We start from the raw sequence: 20845 nt of genomic DNA on the forward strand, positions 1-20845 counted from the left end.
AGCAAATGACAGCTCCAATTTTTCACAGCAGTACAATCATCCCGGCTGCCCTCCCTATGGAGTGCAGGTGGAGCTCGTGTGCACACAGAGCTGCAGCCATTCCTGCCCGATGCTCCAGACTTGATCGTCACACTTCTTTGCAGGCAGATACAGCAGCAGCCACGTAGATACAGGTCTGAGAAATCCCTTTTTTTTTTTATTAAAGTGCCTTCCCTGCAACCTGCTGTCCCAGTGCAAGGCACAGCTCTGAGCAGCTGCACGGCTCCTGTGCTCCCTGCTAACAGCACTCCTGCTGGATGGAAGCCCAGTCCTTCAACACTGTGAGAAATGTGACAAGTGTGGGCCACAAGCAAAGCCCCGAAGAGATAAGCACAGTAAGAAAGAAGACCTGAGTATTTCCACAAATCTCAGAAGTGCAGATTAAAAAACTGAGGGTGGCTGCATCCCATCTCACAGCATCTTGCAGAGAGTGCCAGCACAGCACTAACAGTGCGGAGCTCAGGAGCTGTGGTGGTCACACCGGGATGCTACTTCCCTTGCTCTTTCACAGTTAAATGGGAATGGCCATGAAGAAGATGACAAGATTGCCCAATGCAGTGGCCTGGACATGGCAGCTTCCCCTGATAGGCTCAGAATGTTTTGGAGTAGAGGGAAAAGCGACAGCTTTGGGCAAAGGCACAGCTTCATATTTGCAGTATTACATCATAATACATAATAATTCCCATTCTTCACTTCATTTCCTTCCTAAACAACCCTTGCCCTGCATTTAGGACACTGAGGACATGGAGCTAGAAGATATGCAAACGTGATCATTATCATAACAACTGTTGTATAGTAACTCCTTCAATTGCCCACTGCTTTGGCCACAGGCAGAGCAGCAGTGACAGTTCTGTACAGCACTGAAGGGGCTGTGTACAACACGTGGCACTGATGGGATAGAAAAGCAATTTCAGCTTTGTCAGATGATGGGGAATTTCCGCACATTGCACTCTGTGTATGCCAACCCCAACACAGCAGCACCTGGGGCTGAGGGTGGGAGCAGCCACACTGCTACACGGTGACCCCCAGAGCAAGGCAGAGCGGGCTGTGATGTCTGCAGCTGCTTCCTAAACATATCGTCAGCTTCAAGAAGGGAGGATATTAAAAGGATGATCTCTTGAAACAGCCAGCTGAGCTCTAAAAGCAGCGTTAGAGCTTTCCTCATTTGGGCGGTGAATGCTGCTGCTTCAGGAAAAAAACACCCTGAACAGAGCAGGCAGATGGTGGCCAGCCCACGTCTAGGACAGGGTCATGTGGACTGGTGCTGGCTGTGGGAGGGGGATAGCTCTGTGGGACTGGAGCATCACCTAGCAGCAGCATAGAGCACCCCAAGACCTGCAGGGAGCTGGCACATGTCCCTTCCTGGGGCTTCTTCCAATGTCTTCCTTCTTCTAATTAGCCCTTCCTTTAATTAATCCTTCATTTAGTCCCCCTGTCCCGCTCTTACTGTGCAGCCCAGGCTGCGAGGGATGCTCTGGGCAGTGGTCCCAGAAACCCAAGTGCCCTGTGCAGCATTTGGTAATACACCCCACCGTACATTTTGGTTACATTACAGGCATAATTGCCACGAAGTTTCTATGGGTCTGCCAGGAGCAACCCGGCACTGACTTCAGTTCAGATGCCACGGAGATGCTGTGTGAAACAGCTTCCCCTTCCTTGCCTTATTTCCATGACTGCTTCAAAGCCAGCCTGCACCCTTTAAGAACACTGAATGTGTTTGGTAAATGAAATTTCTGAGATTAAATGTAATCCTTGTGAACAGTACTGTCACCACTCCAACAGGCCGCACTGGTTACCAGGAAGGCATCAGTGCTGCTACCTGGTGATGCTGGGTCTCCAAAAGGGGTTTCTGCCCACAGCAAGGGTGATGCCAAGGGACCCCAGTGTGCACAGCACAATGCAGGGCATTTCAGCACTCACCATGGTCTGGAAGCAGGAGTGGAGCTGGGTCAGGAATGGGGGCTTTCCAGAGAGTGCCAGCACACGCTTCTCAACCATGGTGCACTCCACGTCGTCGTCCTGGATGACCACGTCCTTCTTCAGGATCTTCACGGCGTAGAGTTCATCCGTGCCCTTCCTCTCAGCCAGCATCACCTGAGTGGGGCAGATGACAGCAGATGCAGGTAAATGTGTACCTGTCTTATTCCCAGCTTGTCACTGCCAGCACTCAGAAACCCACAGCCTGGTTGTCATTGTACAGCTCCTATCACAGTCATGAAAAGAGATTCAGGTGCCAAAGAATGCAGACAGCTCTCAGTAGTACTTCCAAAAGCACTGGGAAAGCTTCATCCAGCAGTCTTAACCCTAACAAATAACACACTGACGTGCTCACTGCTCAGCCCTGGGGTGAATCCCCTGAGCCCTCCACATGAGGATTGGCACCCACAGGCGGGGAGAGCACCCTCAGTGCCAGCGGAATGCACCCAGAGCATGAGCACAGAGCCCAGCAGATCATGGAATGGTAGAAATGTGAAGCAGAAAGAATTACTGTAAGCCAATGGCATCCAAACCCAGCGAGCTTCCCCTGCCTCACGCATACCCTGCACAGTGCTCAGAACCTCCCTGTGAGCCAGCCCACCGCCCAGCCAAGAATCTGTTCAACCTCACATTTTACACTGCTTTCACCTATTTGTGGTTTTATTTACCGCAAGGAATGGGATGTGCTGTGGGTCCTGGCATGGCACAGGGGCACGGCACTGAGAGTCCCACTGCTGCCCACTTCCCAGAGCTGAGCTGCAGCCCCACAGAGCAGTGCTCTCCAAATGCATGCGGCTGCTCCTTGGCTTGGTGCACGCACTTGGCTCCGGCTCAGTGCCAGGTGGGTGTCCTCACCACACTGCTTGTCATGAGCTGAGGAAGGCATCAGGGCTGCTCAGCGCCAAGTGCTTTGGAAAAGCCACTGACATTTACATTTCCATCGGCGGGGGGGCATAGGATTGCAACGAACACACGCGGCTGCCATCCGTTGGCAGCACTCAAAGCAAGCTGACAGCAGTGCTTCAAGATCGGATTTATGTTCTCACTGATGCTTAAAGGAGGTGGAGATTCTGCAGAATGGAGTGATGCTGTGCTGCACCCAGCAAGGCACAAGGGCCAGGACCACAGCAGCACTCCATTTCTCCTGCCCTCAGCCCTGTGGTGCTTCACAGTAGCTGAGTCCTTTGCACTGAGCACACCTCCAGGCCCATCCCCTGCTGGGGACATAGGGGTGCCCCCTCTGCAGGTCCAGGCAAACAGAACCCTCCAGTTCTTTTCCTCCTGTTAGCTTCACAAGCTAATATGCAGTTGAGACCTGTACGACGCTGTGCACGTTGTTACAAAGTGGGGCTGATTTTTACCTGACAGAGGCAGTACAAAGCTGGCAAAGAAGGGAAGCAGCCCCTCCAAGAGAACTTTAAGAGAAAATGAAGCATTATGTGTCCGTAAGAGGATCCCACACAGTGCTGTCAGCACATGGATGTACCTCGAAATTCATAATCCTTTCCAAGAAAAATAAAACTAGGACTCTGAACCCAGTGGCTGTTGCCAGCAGGGATGGACCTGTGGGGGGCCCATAGGAGGAGTACAGGAACTGCAGAGCGCAGCAGGGCTGGGAGGCATCCTGCTGCTTTCCCAGACATTCTGCTTGGAGACTGTCAGGGAAGAGAGCATGTTGTTGTTGGTAATGGGCTGTGTTTGGGGACAAGTACACCAGGAAATTTCCCTGGAGGTAGAAAAGATCAGATGTATGGCCAAAAGCAGCTGCTGGAGAACAGGCTTGAAGCAGGAAATGGCAGTGTGTGGCACTGGGTGACAGCTCGACATCCCCACATGCTCCCAACCCAGGGCAGAGGCTGCCAGCACACTGCTGATGCAAAGAACTGCTGGCGGCCTTACAGGGCTGTGAATGTTTCATGTGTCATGTTCCAATGAGAGTGGTGTTCCAGCTGACCCAGCTCTGACAAGGGAAGGGCAAAAGGGCTTCTGTGCAGCTGGCAGCACTCAGCTGTGCTGCATGCTGCCCAGAGGCACCCGGCAGCCCGAGTGTGAGCACATACAAGCGTGTGTGCAGAAGGGATGAGGAGCACCACATTACTGCATTGCTTCTGCACATCTGGGCTGGCACAGTGAGCAGCTCCAGAGGAATAAGTTAAGACTGGTATTGCCCAGGATGCTGTCACCCCTACAAGTTTGCACATGCATGCAGAAGAGACTGCCCAGCGAGAGAATAACGTCCGCACCTGAACACCATGCACCAAGCCTGCCTGAGCAGCAGCAGGCTGGGACTGTTTCCAAGCAGCAGAGGGGCAGCAGGACCTGCAGGGGCTACCAGCCTGCACCAAACTGCCCAAGGCAGCCTGCACTGAGCTGTACCGGGCTGGCTTCAGTGTGCTGGCATCACAGTTCCTATGGTGACTGAAGCACAGATAGAGCTGAAGTCTCAAAAGAAGAACAGCCGCTGATGAGCAGGCTTCAGCAACACTGCTAGTGACAGCACAGATTTGTACCCATTGCATTGCAAATCAAGAAGATTAGGACAAGTGCATTCACCTAGTGCGGTCTGCTAATGCCTTGAGCAGCACTGTGCAGGACACGCCGGTTTGCAGAGCAGCAGGAATGCAAACAAAGCTCACTGCTGCAGATGCCTAAGAGCTGGAGCACCATTGTGAGACAGAGCCAAGTCCCGGCCCCTGCTGTGCCTACACGTGCCAGCTGCTGGCCCTCAGCCACGTCCCACACTGGGGACAGCATCTCACAGATGGAAGATGTTCATGGAACAGGAAAACTGTCTCCCATCACACTCTAAACCATAACTGTAGAGGCAAAATTATCAGAAAAAAACACCCTAAAATCCCCAGAAACAACTGACAGCTTGATAGCACGACAGATTGATTAGCTGCAAAAATATGAGCAAGCCTCAGAATTCAACTCCTCTCTATTTATATTACAGCAAAGCAAACCCAGGGTGGGCTGTGCCAAGCGCCGTGTTCCTCAGGCGGGAACAGCTCCCATCCCCATGCCAAGCCGGGGGCAGTGCTGGCACCACTTGCAGCCCTGAGGACAGGGACACCCATGGGAGCCACGTGCCCAGGGGTCGGTCCCATCTTCCAGAGTGCAACAAGACCTGAGCTGAGCCTTCATCCCACAGCACTCCTGCACAAACAGCTAATATTGCACTTGACTTATTCCTGTAATACATAGCATTTATTTGGGAATGCTCCAGCGTAATAATTGGAGATGTTCTGATGCTGAGTGCAGAGAAAGGGAGGCCAATGTGTGGCTATTGCTCACCCTGCATGGTCATGGCAGAGCAGTGATGAAAGTAGGACGTAGCAGCCACAGAATCATTGAATCATAGCATCACAGATCGGTTTCAGTTGGAAGGGACCTCTAAAGGCCATCTGGTCCCACTCCCTGCACTGAGCAGGGACACCCACAGCTCCATCAGTGCTCAGAGCCCCGTCCAATCTGACCATGGGTGCGTGCAGGGATGGGGCACTGCCACCTCTCTGGGCACCTTGTGCCATCCCTCATTGCCCTTAGCATCAACAACTTCTTTTTTCTGTCCAATCTAAACGTCCCCTCTTTTAGTCTGAAACAATTCCCCCTTTCAGCAGGACTGTGCTCAGGGTTGGCAGTGGTGCCCAGGGGCAGTGAGCTGCTGCTGCTGCCCTTCTGCTGGCCCTGGGGAAGCATCAGGGCTGTGGGACCAACAGTGCTTGGGTGGCCCTAAATGCAATGCACGGCTCCAGCAGAGTGCAGGCACACGTGAGGCTGAGGCTGCATCTCCCAACATTCAGTTTTAATAAGCGCTAATTAGCATATTTATAACATTCTGTTCCAGGGAACAGTTTCTGTCACACATTCCCTTATATAAGCCATGATGCCGACTGAAGGGTTTGTTAATGTTTCTCAAATTAAAAGAAGGAAGAAGAGGGAATAAAAACAACGACAGCTTCCAGATGCCAAGCAGTAGACTTTAAAAGATTATTTGCTGGGAGGGCGGGAGAGAAAAGCAAAGGCTGTTGCTCAGAGCCAGGATTTTGGCTCTGTAAAGACAGGGCACTCTGCACCTACATACCAGCCCTGGGCAGAGAGCTGCTGCTGCACCCTGTGCTGTGCTTGCAAGCAGCTGAGCTGCACTGGTAAGTTGGGAGAAGCACAGGTGCACGCACAGCGCTTGCTGCTCACCCACCTGCAGAGAGCACGCAAAGCACAGAGCAGAGCAGCAGCACCCATGCCCCAGCAGCGCCACTGCTCATCTCCAGGGGTGCTGCACACACCGGGAGGGGAGAATGGGGAGGGATGCGGTGCCACGGTGCTTTGCTCTGTGCAGGTGAGTTAGCACTGCTCCCCCTGTGCTTCCGTCTGCCTCCACTCAGGAGGTTTACACGCCGTGTTCCCTGCAATTAAAGCACTTTGCTAATCAGAGCACGTCAGCCTGGCTGTCACCGCAGTGCCGTGGCCCTGGAGCACGTGGCAGCACAGAGCTGCCCAGCCCACATGGAACTCACAGCAAGGGCTGGGATTTCTCATGGAAATCATGGCAACGTTGGCGAGATCCCAAGAAAAATGAAGGCTCCAAGTCACATAATTACTGGAAGAATGAAATTCTGTTACCACTCAGAGCCAGTCTGGAAAATTAATTAAAATGTTCGTGTATATTTGTAATTATTAAAGGGGAAAAAAGGCCAAATAAAAGAATTTCAAAGGCAGAGGACAAACTGCTTCCCGAGCACAGTGTCTCATTTCTGGTGGCCAAATTTGGCAGTTTCAGAGCTGACCTTGACTCAGCACAGCTCACGGAGCTCCCGTCCTGCCTGCAGCCACACACCACAGCACTGCAAACATTTAAGTGCAAAGTGTGCAAATGCACACATCCTACCGCACCTTCCCAAAGCTTCCTTTCCCCAGAACCATCAAGAAATTGAAATCTGAGAGCTTCATCCGATCTCTGCTCCCGTTGTTATCAAACTTAGAAATGGCGTTTGTCGTCTTCTCATCCACAGCCTTGGAGCCCGTGCCAATCTTGGCCCTCTGTAAAGACAGAGACAAAAATTACTGGAAAGGGCATGGAGGGGTTGTCATAAAAACCCTGAACTGCCCTCAGAACCCCAAAGATGTCCTCAGATCTTCATGCTGCCCTCAGATCCCCATGGATGCTCTCAGACCCAAACCACACACCATTGATGAGGAGCACTCCATGTTCTGAGCCCTCACTGCTGCCCCAAATTCGGCCCCATAGTGTGGTCAGGGCCACCCAAAGCGTAAACTGGGGCTTCACTGAGCTTTGTCCTCACAGAGCTGACCACTGTTTGCAACTTGTGAGCAAAGAACAGATGAATACAAATATTTTAATGTAAAATGCAGGAATTTTTATTGAGCTCCAACACGGTTACTATCTGATATCAGAGAGAACTGCCCTCCTGTGCCAGCTCAGGCTGAACACAGGAAGCAACAAATTCATTTTGAAAGGAGAGAATAGAAAGCACTTCTGCATCCCCCAGCAATCACACGAGCCAGTTCAATCACAATTGCTTATTAAGGAGCCGAGCCCTCACAAACCCCCATATTTTTTAACCACAGAATCTCATCAGTTGCTTGGCACCTCCTCATTGGTCCGGGGGCTATCTCATTTGCTCAACTACTATTTGTAAAAGCTATCTCACAATTTCTTCGGTTTTAATTTTTAGAAATATGCCACAGTGTAGGGTTTGCATTGAGTTCAGTCTAGCATGAAATTCCATTAACCTGATTCCAGCAGTTCAATTTGGCTGCTGCTCGCAGCTCCTCCAGATAGCAGCCTCACCAGCCAGCTCCTAACCTCCGCTGCTGCTAATTGGTTATTGCAAGGTTCTCCTCGCTGTAAAATCCCCCATTCAAGGGCACCTGCAGCACCTACAAACATCTGAAAAAGCCCTGAGCTGAAAACTAAAGGAATGGCTTCAAGGATTTGCAAATATCGTAATTGCTAACACTGCTCCAAACAAGTGCCCCAGGGAAGAGGCTGAAAGCATTCAACAGACTGAGACCTGCAAGCATTGCAAGTGGAGCAGTACACACAGCTTTCAGATAGGGAAAAAAAAAGAGTTTTGGACACAGAAAAGGAAATGCAGGCACCGCTCTGGGAGTGCAAAGCTTTCCTCACTACCTTCAGACTTCTGCAGTGTGCCAGTAGCACCCCTGTCCCAGCAGCAGGGACCTCTCACATCTCCCCCAGCTCACAGCGATTCGTGATTCCGGTCAGAAGAGCACAGAGCCTGGGATGCTCCCTGTTCACCCCTCTGCTGAAGGAGGAGGCCCCACTTGTGCCCCAGCTGTGGGCTGCTTGTGGGATGCAGCTGGAGCTGAGTGCAGGCACAGAGCCGAGCAGGAGCAGCCCGGCCACCATGGCAGCCAACACAGCCATGTAACTTTGCCTTCAGCGATCCTTACCCTATTATATTCCAAAGCGATCTCTAAAAGAAACATGTACTTATCAGCAGGCAAACAGTCATGTTATGGGAAACCTTTCCTAAACACTCCATCACGGTTAAAAAACAATCTTGTCACATCAAATTTGACACTAAATTAACCTTTGCGAAGACAAGGCTTTAACGAGATTCAAGGGCAATCATTACATTCCCATTAAATCACACCTAGGAGCACACTGCCCTGTGTGCAGCCCCAGCCTTGCAGCAGTGGGGCAGAAAGGCAGCAGGAGGGGCAGGGAGGGGTGTCCATCTCATCACCCTGCAGTGCTTAAGCCACCCCAGACTGCCCCTCCAGCAGTCACACTGGCCTGACAGGAGATGGTGATCCACCTGAAAACCAGGCTAGGGACGGAGCTGGGCCAAGAGGGAAAAGGTCTTCCAGGCAAGAGCCCACTCAGAAAGAAGAGCATATCCCTGCCCTCAAGTGAGGTGCCTCGCTTTTGCCTACGATCATCTTTAATGCCTGTCTCTAAATGAGTAAAGAAACCCTCAAAACCAGTTTTAATGCACTTCTAACGTGGACACAATTTGGAGACCTCTAAGGCTTACAGCTGAAGCATGTCAAACACTGCGCACAAAAAAAAAGAAAAGAAATTAAAAAAAAAAGAAAAAAAGTGCTTGACCTTCGTTATCCAGCTCCATTTGTCATAGCTAATTTACTACATCGGAATTTATGCAATAGCAGCTGACGTTCGCATCTATCAAGCTGTCCCAGCAAGCAGCTGATAAGGGCCGAGCAGAACTGGCAGTGAGTGCTGCAGGCATCCTGCTGGGCTTTGGGCAGCACAATGCAGGCAGAGCGGGAGCGGCGCTGCCAGCACCGGGCACTGCTGCCTTTCTGGGGCTTTGCAATGCGAAACCACCAGGGGAAGATGCAGAAGGGGATGCAGACGAAGTACGGCCACATGAGGTCACCTCTGGATGCTGCATTCCCTGACCTGCAGCCAACCCAGCATCTACAGCTCCCAACACACCATCCTAACACTGCCGGAACACCACGGAGTGCAAGGATGCTTCATAGAGCTGACAACCACAGCATATGGCTGTATGTCAACTGTTACATTAGAACTGCCTTATTTTCTTTGATATTCAGGCAAGTTATATATAAATGAGACATATGTGAAATTGAAGAAAGGAGGAGCATTGAGAAAAAGGAACCAAATCCCCAGTCCTATGCTGCAGGTATGGAGCTCATGCTGACATCGGAATGACGAGCATTTCATTTGGTGAGCAGCTCATTCCAGGTTGGTCTCCTGTGTGCATTCCCAGGGTACTGGGAAGGTATGAGTCCTGCTGAAAAATGGCCAAGATCCACTATCTGAAATAATGCAAGTGAAAGGACGATGGTTGCTGTGCTGCTTTCCTTGCAACTGCAAGAAATGTTTTCTTAAAAGCCATGAGATTGCAGGTAGAGACACGGGAACAAGCACAGACTTAGCAGTGCACAAAGCAAACGTTACACAGAGCGCTGCACTGTGCAATAATCTCTGCGGTATTTTCAGATTGACATAAGCACCAAAGCACTATTCTCCTCTCATCTCCTCCTCCACCACCGACTGTTCCCTTTCCCCGCTCATCCCCTGATTGCTGCCACCACCCGCTGAGCTGCAGACGTGCACAGGGAGGTCACTGCATCTCCAAATCGGAATGAAACGCTTCAGGAGAAGGACAGCTCACACAATGCGTGGCAATTAAAACCATCTTGTCAATCCCAGGAGAAGACTATGGGAATGAACCATTCTTCCCAGCCCTGCTCTATCCAAATCCTTGTGCTTTAATTTGTGCTCTGCAGCCCAGCAGTGCAAGGAGCACTCTGCGAAGAGCTTGCTGCACCAACCAGGTTCCACCTCTATTTCATGCACACAAGCAGAAATGCACTGGATTTCACCATGCCTGCAGACCTGAATTGAGAGGTGACACTGTGTGTCAGGCCTTTGCAGAGATCCAAACCAGCCACGGGCATGGCAGGGGTTGGAAAGAAATAAAATTTGGGCTCTTGAATGCCGGGTGTGCATGGCCAGCCCACAGCTGGCCAGCCCACATTGCTGACTCCTTGACCACTGTTACCCAAACCTTGCTGATCCCAGCACGGCCACACACTATGAGCTATGAGCTGCAGCCCCACTGCTCAGAATCTGCCCCAGTGCAAACAGGAGGGGTTCTCTGGGTCCTGCCCTGCCCCATGGACCCTGCTGAGCTCCCAGCTCAATTCACCTCAAATTTCTGCCTCAGTTCCTCGTTTCCTTCTTCACCCTCAGGAGGCACCGGGACGTTGAAGTACTCCCCCTCCTCCTGGCTCAGCAGCTTGAACCTGGAAGAAGACAGCCAGGGGGTCAGGGCAGGGGGTGGGAGGGTGCCGACGCTCCTTGTCCAGGAAACCCTTCCGCAAGAGAAGGTGGGAAGGATCCCAAACCTTGCACTCCCTGACCCCCTATCTACAGAGCTTCCAGACACATACCCGAGCAGGACTGGTTTTGGGGTTTTGGGGTCCACAGTGGGGCTGGAGACTGGCCAGCATCCCCCCGCCCAGCAGGAGAGAGCTCTGATGCCACCTCCAATATGCCAGCCTACCCCAAACCTCCTTGAGGCAGATGAGGCAGGCTGGGGGATCCTGTCCTCCTGGCTATGGCAGAGTCCTACTGTGTGGGGACAGGCTGAATTCCATAGGGAACAGGGCCCACCCCATGAGACAGGGAGCATCCTTCGGGGCACAGGCTGGCACTGGCAGCCCTCAGCATGCAGCCAGAGCTCTCACAGGAAAAGGAAGACTTTAACCAGCAATTATCAGAAATCATGGAGGTTCTGCTCAGATCTGAGGCATTTCACACAGCCTCAGGCGAAGCTTTGGCTCTGTCAGCCCTCTTCCCCAGCAGCCGAACAGAGCAGCAATCGGCCGGGTGTTATCTACAGAGGCTGCGGCTGCAGCGCATGAACAAAGCACCATTTGCATAATACAGGGACAGACTCTTTCTTTGAGCTCGTTTTCTCCATTAACTGCAGTTGTTTAGATATGAAATATACATCAGAGCCCCTTTCAGAGCTTATTCTTGCCAAATACTGTGACAAGGAAAATCACTTAGATCTCTGCTTACATGGTTTCTAAAAGCCTGGCAAAGCCATCGCTGTGCTGCATGGGGAGCAGGTGATGTACTGGCTCCAGCTGAAGGACATACAACCCATAGGTGATGGTGCATTAAGGAGGGAGGGGCATTTATTTTTCCCCAGCAGAATTTCTGTCTCCATCCAGGTCTTTAGGGCAGAACGCAGCCTGGGGCTGCTGCGCCTGCTGAGCCAGGAGGATGTCCCAGCCTCATGCCAAGTAAATTAATGCCATGCCATTTGGGTTTGCAAAATCTACATGCAATGTCTGTTTTCAATTACTGCACTTCACATGCTAAGCGTGGAGTGTAGCATAGCTCTCAGGCATCAGTGACTAGGGGGAAAAAAAATAGAAAGTGAATGAGAGGGCATGTATCCTACTGGAGGAGAAAGAATGGAAAGGAGCAGACCCATTCTGTGCGATTGTGCAAACCCAGTGTTCCTCTCCGGTAAAGTAACAAGGACAGCAATACCAGCACCATGCAGTGTTCCTGGTTTATAGAGAGCCCATCCTCACGGTCCCACTGCCCACAGGGAGCTGCATGAACCCCACAGAAGGGCTGGGGACACTGCTGTCCCTGCAGGAGCCACTCTCCCATTGGGAAGTCACTGTGCCCGAGCTCTGCTGTTCTCAAACACCCCCAGTCTCACCATCCATCAACTCCAGACTTCTGCAGCTCGGAGATGCCGAAGGACAAGGAGCCCATGAAGTCGTTCCTGCTGGTCAGGTCCCAGTCCCAGATCTCCACTGACAACCGCCTGTCCTTGTCTGCTTCCTTCAGCTGGCTGCAGCAGAGTGAAGAGAAGAGGTGAGACGTGTCATTGGGGACAGCATGGCTGCAACCTTCCACCTCTGGAAAGCAGTTGGGAACAGCATGGAGCGCCTCCCAGCCATGGGTATGGGGTGAAAGGAATCATTTCTCAGCCAAATCAGCTTAATATCTCCCAGTGATTAAATCGGAGCAAATGCAATCACACTAATTCTTAGAGGGCAAGAAAAATTAGTTTACAAATTCAAGCATATTGTACTCACAATCTGAACGTCTCGTTCCACTCAGGGTTCAGGGAGCACTTTATGGTTTTGGTCTTCTGTTTGCTTTCATTTTTGGGGTCAGGGATTAGTTTAAGCTTCACGTAGGGGTCTGACAAGCCATTGGGATCCATGGGAACTAGGTTTTTAGCATCTCTTACTGGGGAGGAAAAAAATGATTATTTTCAATATTCAAACGGTAAAAACTCCCAAAAGCTAAGAGAGTGTCATTGTCCCACATGGGATCCTGCCAAGCCACTGTGTGATGAGCCTCCTTGGTCTGGGCACCAGCAGCACGAGCAGGACCAGTTCATGGCCACACATCCCAGCATGGGGACATGGCCCTGTGCCACATCAAGGCTCTGGGATCAGCCCACCTGCAGCTATCCAGGCAGCTGTGGCACCAGGGCACTCTCGAGGAATGTATCAGGCCATCGCTCAGCTCTTCACAGCACAGAAAAATACCTCCTGACCCTCAGAGTCAATCAGTTGACGCCCTGAAGCATGAGATTTGATTACCCCGTGTTATGATCTCAGCATGCAGACCTAGACATTCCGTTAATGGGAATAATAATATCTTTCCATTAAAAAAAAAATCAAAATGCTTCTGTTTGACGTTAAATCACTTTCTCATTTTTCAAGCAGAAATCAACAATTCGGTGAAAGAGAACTAGAGAGTTCAAGAAGCCCGAGCTGGGTTCCTAGGCTCAGCACAGCCGGTGATGGCTGCAGGTTCTCTGCTCCTCTGCTTCCCAGAATCAAATATCCGTGCCTCTTCATACTACAGTTTGAATCTGCATTGGAAAGCGCTTCCATTACGAAAGCAAAAATGTGCATAGCCTTGATGATGTTTTAATTTGTTACAATTTCCCACTTTATCCAGCAGTCTTTTCCCACTAAGAAGATAGTTATAAAAGCCCAGAAGAGAACACAGGCTGGGTTCTGCCCAACCCCTTCAGAACTCGCTAGGAACTGCAGCTACTTTCATTGAACCAGGTGAAATATCCCACCAGTTTTATGGTTTTGTTGCTCTCTTTTATGCATTAATATGCATTAACTATATTACATACATGGGCTGCTCCAAAAGTAATGCCTCCTATTATGTTGGCCCATGACAGCAGAGGCAGCTGCCAGTGGGATGGCAGCAGAAGTTGAACCTTCCCACCAATGTCCCATTACATGTTGTTGCTGTGTGACAGACAGCAGCAGAGGGGCACTCTGACACAATGACATCCAACATGGAGGTGCGGATGAAGCAATGTGGTGGAACTGAATTCCTCCATGCAGAAAATTAGTGCCCACTGATACACATGGACACTTGGTGACCATTGATGGAGACCAAACAGTGGCTGTGGCACAGAGAGGTGCTGGTGGTACGTTTCAGCAGTGGTGACACGGGGCACTTCTGCTGGCATGCAGTTCTTGTTGATCACTGGCAAAAAAGCACAGCTAATGGTGTTGACTACATTGCAAAATAGTGCTTTTGGGCTGAGAAACTACTTTATCCAATAGTGACATTGTGCTCCTTGTACCTGTTCTGGTTTTCATGAAAATAAATAGGAGGCATTGCTTTCAGAGTGACCTATGTTTCTTACATGTGGTCCAAGACAATTGCTCTTCACTCAGTGTGGCCCAGGAAAGCCAAAAGGTTGGGCACCCCTGTGGTAGACAAAGCCAGGCACTTTTAAACTCCAGAAGCATCAATAGATTCCTGCACTTCAGCAACATCCCTGCACAGCAGACAATGGCACTCACAGTGCTTTGAACCCTCCTGGGTGCGCCCATTACTCATTGACATCCGAAGTAAGCAGCTGTAAGGGAGCTGCTCTGCAAACACAAACAAGCAATTAAAACTGAGATTCTAATGAGGAGAATCAGCTCTGCAGCCTGAAATAGGGATTTTTCTCATGTCACCATTGAACAGCCCCAGGGCCCAGAAAACATGCTGGGAACGGGATCATGCCATGCTGAGTGCTGCCAGGCAGCAAAGCAAGAGCTTGGCTCCAGGCTGTCACAGCACTGTCCAAACCCAGGCCCTGAATTGCTGCAGAGTGCTCACTCCTTTCCCACGCTGTGCTGAGGTTTGTGGTTACCTGCACCTCACAGTAGTGAGCTGCATGGTGTGTGGCCAGGCTGCTCCAGCATGCTGCCTTCCTCAGTGCTTCTCACTTGGTGAAGTGCAGACTGTGAGCACCTCGTGCAGCTGCAAAGTTGCGGGACACCCGCTGACCAAAGTCCTTCGGGTTAAACAACACGTGCTATTTAACCAAACAAATTCGGTCTCCCAGTTGGAGGGAAAACATATCGTTACAAAGAAAAAGAAGCTGAGAAAGCAGGGAGAAAATAAAAACACGCTACCAAAATATTTCCTCAAAGCCCCATAAATTTAAATTGATGCAAAAGCAGAAGCACGGCGCTCCTCAGCTCCGGCGCGTGCCCATGCTGCCACCTGCAGGCACTCGCTGCTGCCCAGCTGCACGCACCAGAGACCTTTGTTTCCTACTCCATTTGCAATGCTCTGTGCCACAGCGGCACTGCATCTGGACATGGGCTCTGCACAGCTGCCAGGACAGGGATCTGGCCCCAGCAGCAGGACCTGCATTGTGCCCTGCAGCCAGGGACCAAAGGCGCACAGACATCAGCCACAGCTCCTGGAAAACAGCTGATGCCCGCATAGCATAGCATCCTTTCTCACAGATGTGAGTGGTCTTTCAGTACCTAAATGAAGGCTGTAAAAAAGAAGGGAACAGACTCCATAGCTGGATCTGCTGTGATGGAACAAGGGGAAATAGTTTCAAACTAAAAGAGGGGAGATTCAGGCTGTATGAGGAAAAGGTTGTTTATGGTAAGGGCAGCAAGGCCCACAGGGTGCCCAGAGAGGTGCCCCATCCCTGCAGATACCCATGGTCAGGCTAGATGGGGCTCTGAGCACTGATGTGTCCCTGCTCAGCGCAGGGAGTGGCACCATGCAGCATTCAGAGGTCCCCTGCAACTCAAATGATTCTATGATTTTATAACCCTGATGCCCATTGCCATGATGAGCAGCACTGCTGCCTCTCTCTGGTTGCATTTCGGCTGCAGGACCTTTGGTGGTCTGCACTGAGCTGACAGAGCTGGCAGCAGGGAGAACATGCGGCATTGGGAAAGGTGGTGAATCTCTGAGGTTGGCAGCAGGGGGGGCTTTAGAGGAAAGCAATGGGTTTGGGGAGACTGCCTCCAGCCACACTTGTGTGCCCTCAGAGGCACCATGCTCAGCTCGCTCCCACTTTCGCAGGATCTGCCCTCTCCCTGCCAAAAACACAGCACAAACCCAGCTATTATCTGAAGCTTGTTTCTTCTTTAAGCAAACAGTCACTGAGGCAAAGGAAATCTCTGCTGACTCCCTGGAACTGACTCAACGCAGGCACCAGCAGGGCTCCTGGCGGCTCCCAAAGACCAGGGATGTATTTCCTTGGGTCTGAGCAGGCATTTTCACCTCCCCTTCAAATTTAGGACCAAGAAGCCCAAGGCCTCACCTGCCTGGGCGGAGAGGAAGGAGCTTAGCAGGGAGTGCACAGAGTCTCTCCTCTCTCAAAGTGCTCCCACTCCTTCATTAGCCATGCAGCAGAGCTGGGGAGCACAGTACATTTCCCTGCCTTTCTGGAAAAGCCAACAGATGACATGTTTTCACCAACACCTCCATAATGGGCCAGAAATAAAACCGTCTTTCAAATCTAACTGAAGAAAAGAAATTCCAGCTGCACAGAAGAGGCTGAGGGAGTTTCTGCCCTGCCTCCAGCATCATGAGAATGGCAACCCATGCCAGGAGCTTCTGTGCTTGTGGGGCTGTGAGTTCTGAGTGTCCATCCGCCCCAGCCCAGGTGTGACATTGGGTTGGGTCAGCCCTCCCTGTGTCTGGTGGATCAGATTGTATATTAGGAAACATTTCTTCTCCAAAAGAGCTGTCAGGCACTGGCACTGCTCCTCAGGGTGGTGCTGGGATCACTGTCACAAGAATGGTGGAGATGTGGCACTGAGGGATATGGTTAGTGGGCACGGTGGGATGGGTCGTGGTTGGATTTGGCAACCTTAAAGGTCATTTCCAACCTTACTACTTCCCTAACTTTGCGAAATATTGGTGGCCAAAGCCCTTTGGGAAGGACAGCCCTCCGTCACAAAGCTGCGGCTGGGGGGCACAGAGCCCGGCAGAGGGCAGCGGAGCGCCGCACTGAGCACCGGGAGCGGCGCACCGGGATTGGGGCGCTGGGAGCCGCTGTGCGAACGGCACCGAGAGATGACGGGAAAGAAGCGTTCGTATCTCATGGACAGCACGAGCCAAGCAACGCATTTTCACGGTGCTGATCGGAGGGACTTCCCGCCCTCCACCTGGCCTCACCCCCGTGCCACACGTACCCACGACAGTCAGCACGTCCTTCTCGATGTCGGCCCTGATGTATATCCTGCCCCGGCGCTCGGTGTGGTCGGTCCCACACAGGCTGGGGACGTTCATCACGCAGCGCTTGTGCACGTTCATCATGCAGGCTGTGGGAGAGAAGAGAGGTTTGCTTGGCCCCCCCTTCTGGTGTGGGTTCATAGCAAACAGACCCCAAACCCAACCAGAGCCCTGAGGCTGTGGGTGCTGTGCAGGCGTGTCCCCCCTCCTCCTTCCCATGCCTACACGGGCTGCAGGGCTTTTAGTCATCATTCCCATTTCCTGGGGTGCCCAGAGAGGTGGTGGTGCCCCAGCTCTGCAGACTGTGGATGGGGCTTTGAGCACCGGATGGAGCTGTGGATGTCTCTGTTCAAGGCAGGGCAGTGGGATCAGATGGCCTTTTAGAGTCCCTTCAAATGCAAGCAATTCTGTGATTCTATTTCTCTTCCACCCCACTGCAGTGCAGCACTGGCAATTCAGCTGGATTCGCCAGGAATACAAAAAGGGCACCAAATACCCCCACAGCTTTACCCATATACAGATCATTTAAACCAATCCCTTTCTACTTGGTAACATTTTAAAGGTGATAATGAATATGCTGTTCCCATAACAGACAGTAAGCTTCTATATTTATGAGGATGCCAGCACATGGTAAGCACCGGGGTGTGCTGCTCCCCGCAGACGGCGTAAGCAGACGCTGTATGTTCACAGTCATTTTAAATAGGACTGCACAAGACTGACTCGGAAAATAACCAGTCTCTCTCCTACCCTCCTCCCTCTCCTTTCACGCCATCTCCTCCCTGTTCAGCTCCCCCAGCTCCCTGCACCCTACAGACTCATGTTGTCCCCCCTCCGGGGGTGCTGACCCCCCTCTCCCGTTCTGTCCCCGCTGCACCACTACTTACTGTCACATTTCATCCCCTGGTGGATGAGGCCATACAGCAACGAGCCACAGTGGTCGCAGAAGGTGGGGCTGGAATATGTGTGGATTTTAAACTTGTGTTTGCTTCGGGGATCCTAGGAGGGAAATAAAAGATGAAGATTACAAACCCGCTCCAAAGATCAGTCAGGAGTGCACACACCACAGTGCCCTGATTTCTGTCTGTATTAGGACTTCCTAGCAACCATCTCTGTGAGAGCCCCACTGCTTTTGGGGGTCAGCGAGCCCCCCCTACTCCAAAGGCACCAAGTTCAGAAATCTCCCTCCTGAGGGTGGATGCAGGTTGAGGCCATGGCAGGCACTGCCCTGCTTAATTCCATCTCAGGTTAATTGCTTGGGGCTTGGGATGAGGCACGGCTCCCAGCTCCGCCATTTGAGCTGACAGCCTGGAGAGGTGCCCAGGCACCAGGACAGAGCTTGGCAGGGCACTGCAAGGTATGTAAATAAATAAAGAGTGGAGGCAGAACAGAGCTGTGGCATGGCTATACAGCACCCTCCCTTAAATGAATTGTCCAAGCACTCCAGGTACTGAAGCTTTTAGCTGCACTAACCACTGAGATTCTCTGTTCTTTCTCAGTGTCGCAGATAACTTGAGCGATACCAGAAGGATGGACTGGTAATTGAGCTGCATTTAATTCCACCCGCTAAGTGCGATGGAATAGGTATACGCTCCAGCAAACCCATTGTACTGGGAGCTGGAAGCATCCCACGTGCTGCCCCAACTGAACCTCCTGTTGGCACAGAGCACCGGGTGCTCCCACAGCGTAGCGTGGAACAGGGACCCACAGAGATATGGGCACAGTGCACCCGAAAGTTTCCACACGCTGATGGGGAACAGCCCACAGGCAGAAACCTTCTGCATCCCCAAAGCTCTGAGCCAGCACAGAGCTGAGCTGTGGTACCGGGGCCTCAGGCTGCCCCTGGCTGTGCCCTGCAGGGTGCCCAGTGTGGGTAATAGTGTGAATACAGCAGGAGCCGTGTGCCACTGAGCCCTGAAGTGTTGCACGGGCAGGAAGCCGCCCCCAAGTGCTGCAGTTCCTGTGTTCCCTTCTGGAAAGAGACATTCCTGTTTAGGCAACCAAAAGCTTTAGTCATTCATAAAATAAGACACAAGCTCATTGCAAAGTGAGGCAGCTTCCACCTCATGCAAATGGTTTTAAATTCCCTCTGGAAGTGGGAGTTTCAAAGAAGTCAGAGGTGGAAAACACAAGCACGCAGCACACAGGGACCTGCGGGCACATTCACAGCAGCTTCCCACGCCCCTGCTCGGAGCAAACCAAGCTCATCTCCAGGTGCCGGGGGCTCCTCTTCAGTTGCCACCCTGGGGGTGTTACAGGGACCTGGAAGCAGCTGGGACTGAGCCCCACACAGCACTGTAGGTGATGGAGGAGCAGCTTAGAGCTGTGCAGTTGAGCTCTGAGTGCACAGAGCAGGAGGCACTGCCTCCCCTTCCCCATGCTGCGGAACATGCCAGAACTGGGTGTTCTGGGGATCATTTTCAAGCAGGGCTGAAGTCTCTGCACGGAGAGACTATTTTTGCACCATGGAGACAGAGATGACGAGATCCCTGCGCATGCAGATGCTGAGAGACTTCAAGCAAGAACACTTACAACGAAGTTTGCCAAGAAAAGAAAATCTGCTCCTCCTTCCCTCCCACTAGAGCAGAGCTGGCCCTGAAGGACAGAACAGACAGTGTTCCCTTGGGAGCACTGAGAAATGTCACCAGGGTGTCAGCAAGAGGCTGTGACCTCTCCTGCCAAGCTGTCCAACCCAGACAAGGTGGCATAGACTTGGGGCCAGGCGTTCTGGTACCTTGACTATTAATTTCCAGCTCCTCAGAGCCCTGCTTCAGCACGACGCGTTGGGATGGTGCCATGCACTCATGAGTGACCTAGAAGTCCCTCACTGCTCAGGGCAGAAGCATGCATGGAGCCCCCAGGCACGGCCATGGCACCCAGCAGGCAGAGCCTGCCCGAGGCAGCGTTCCTCGGCAGCTAGGAGCAGAGCTGCTCAAACTGCAGGGCTGGAGCCATGTGCGGATGGCAGACGAGTGAGCTCGGCTCCGCAGAGCCAGGGAAGCAGCAGAAGGTGCTGGGAGGGAGCAGTGTGGATACATCTTCATCCCGCAGGAGCTGTCACCGGCCGTCTGCACCTGCCGGAGCTGCATGTGCCCTCACACGAGGGGCAGATGGCACCCGCCAGGAGATGGAGAAGTTAATTAGCAGGAGAAAAGCAAGCAGTGAGCTGCAGAGAGGCTGGAAGAGCATGGAGCTGGAGCAGAACAGGGCTGCCGGAGGGGCAGGGTGCTGCTGACAGCCCGTGCACTGAGGGCTGGGGGGTGACACAGCTGGGGGAGTCCCTGCACCCTGCTGTGAGCTGCAGCGTGGCACCCGGCAATGGGGTGTGAGCAGGGCACTGTGCATGCACTGATGCTATTGATACAGCTTCTGCTGCTAAAACACCTGTGGGTCCCACAGCTCTCACATTCTCATGAAGCTTCTCTCCTCTAAAAGCAAGCAGCATCAACCCTTTCTGCAGTACAAACAATTGTGGAGATTTTCAGGAACGGAGGAGCCCAAGACAAAGACGAAGCTGCTTGCAATCAGCAGTGAGCACAGGCACACAGCAGTGTCACAGAAACCCTTTCCCAAAGCTACAAGAGCTGGAAAAATAAAATGCAAAATCAGAATGAAACTGCGCTGGCCTTCTTTATTCCTGGAGCAACTCTGATATTTATTAATGCATTGTGATTGGGTGACCTTTAGCAGGATAATGCAAAGAAGGTCATTTTAATGATTATTTTGTCTACAATTTAAATAATTATGCATTCTACTAATAGCTCCAGCTATAATTAGGTTTGCCAACTGCATTAC

At 51.9% G+C, this 20845-nt stretch overlaps 1 protein-coding gene across 3 annotated transcripts in view; it reads right to left on the reverse strand.

The window, feature by feature from the left end:
- Positions 1-20845, reverse strand: part of PRKCB (protein kinase C beta) — a 75292-nt gene that overhangs the window by 18362 nt on the left and 36085 nt on the right. For all 3 annotated transcript variants that reach the window (XR_007379970.1, XM_048961341.1, XM_048961340.1), the window contains exons 4-10: positions 17938-18049; positions 17014-17142; positions 12625-12781; positions 12243-12377; positions 10707-10803; positions 6910-7056; positions 1960-2133 (exon numbers count right to left, since the gene is read on the reverse strand). Coding sequence is in view for 2 of the 3 variants with exons in the window: in XM_048961341.1 (XP_048817298.1) it covers positions 1960-2133; positions 6910-7056; positions 10707-10803; positions 12243-12377; positions 12625-12781; positions 17014-17142; positions 17938-18049 (951 nt within the window). In the remaining variant the exon portion in view is untranslated. The remainder of the gene's footprint in view (positions 1-1959; positions 2134-6909; positions 7057-10706; positions 10804-12242; positions 12378-12624; positions 12782-17013; positions 17143-17937; positions 18050-20845) is intronic.

This window comes from Lagopus muta, chromosome 15, assembly GCF_023343835.1.
Source record: "Lagopus muta isolate bLagMut1 chromosome 15, bLagMut1 primary, whole genome shotgun sequence".
Classification (NCBI taxonomy): domain Eukaryota; kingdom Metazoa; phylum Chordata; class Aves; order Galliformes; family Phasianidae; genus Lagopus; species Lagopus muta.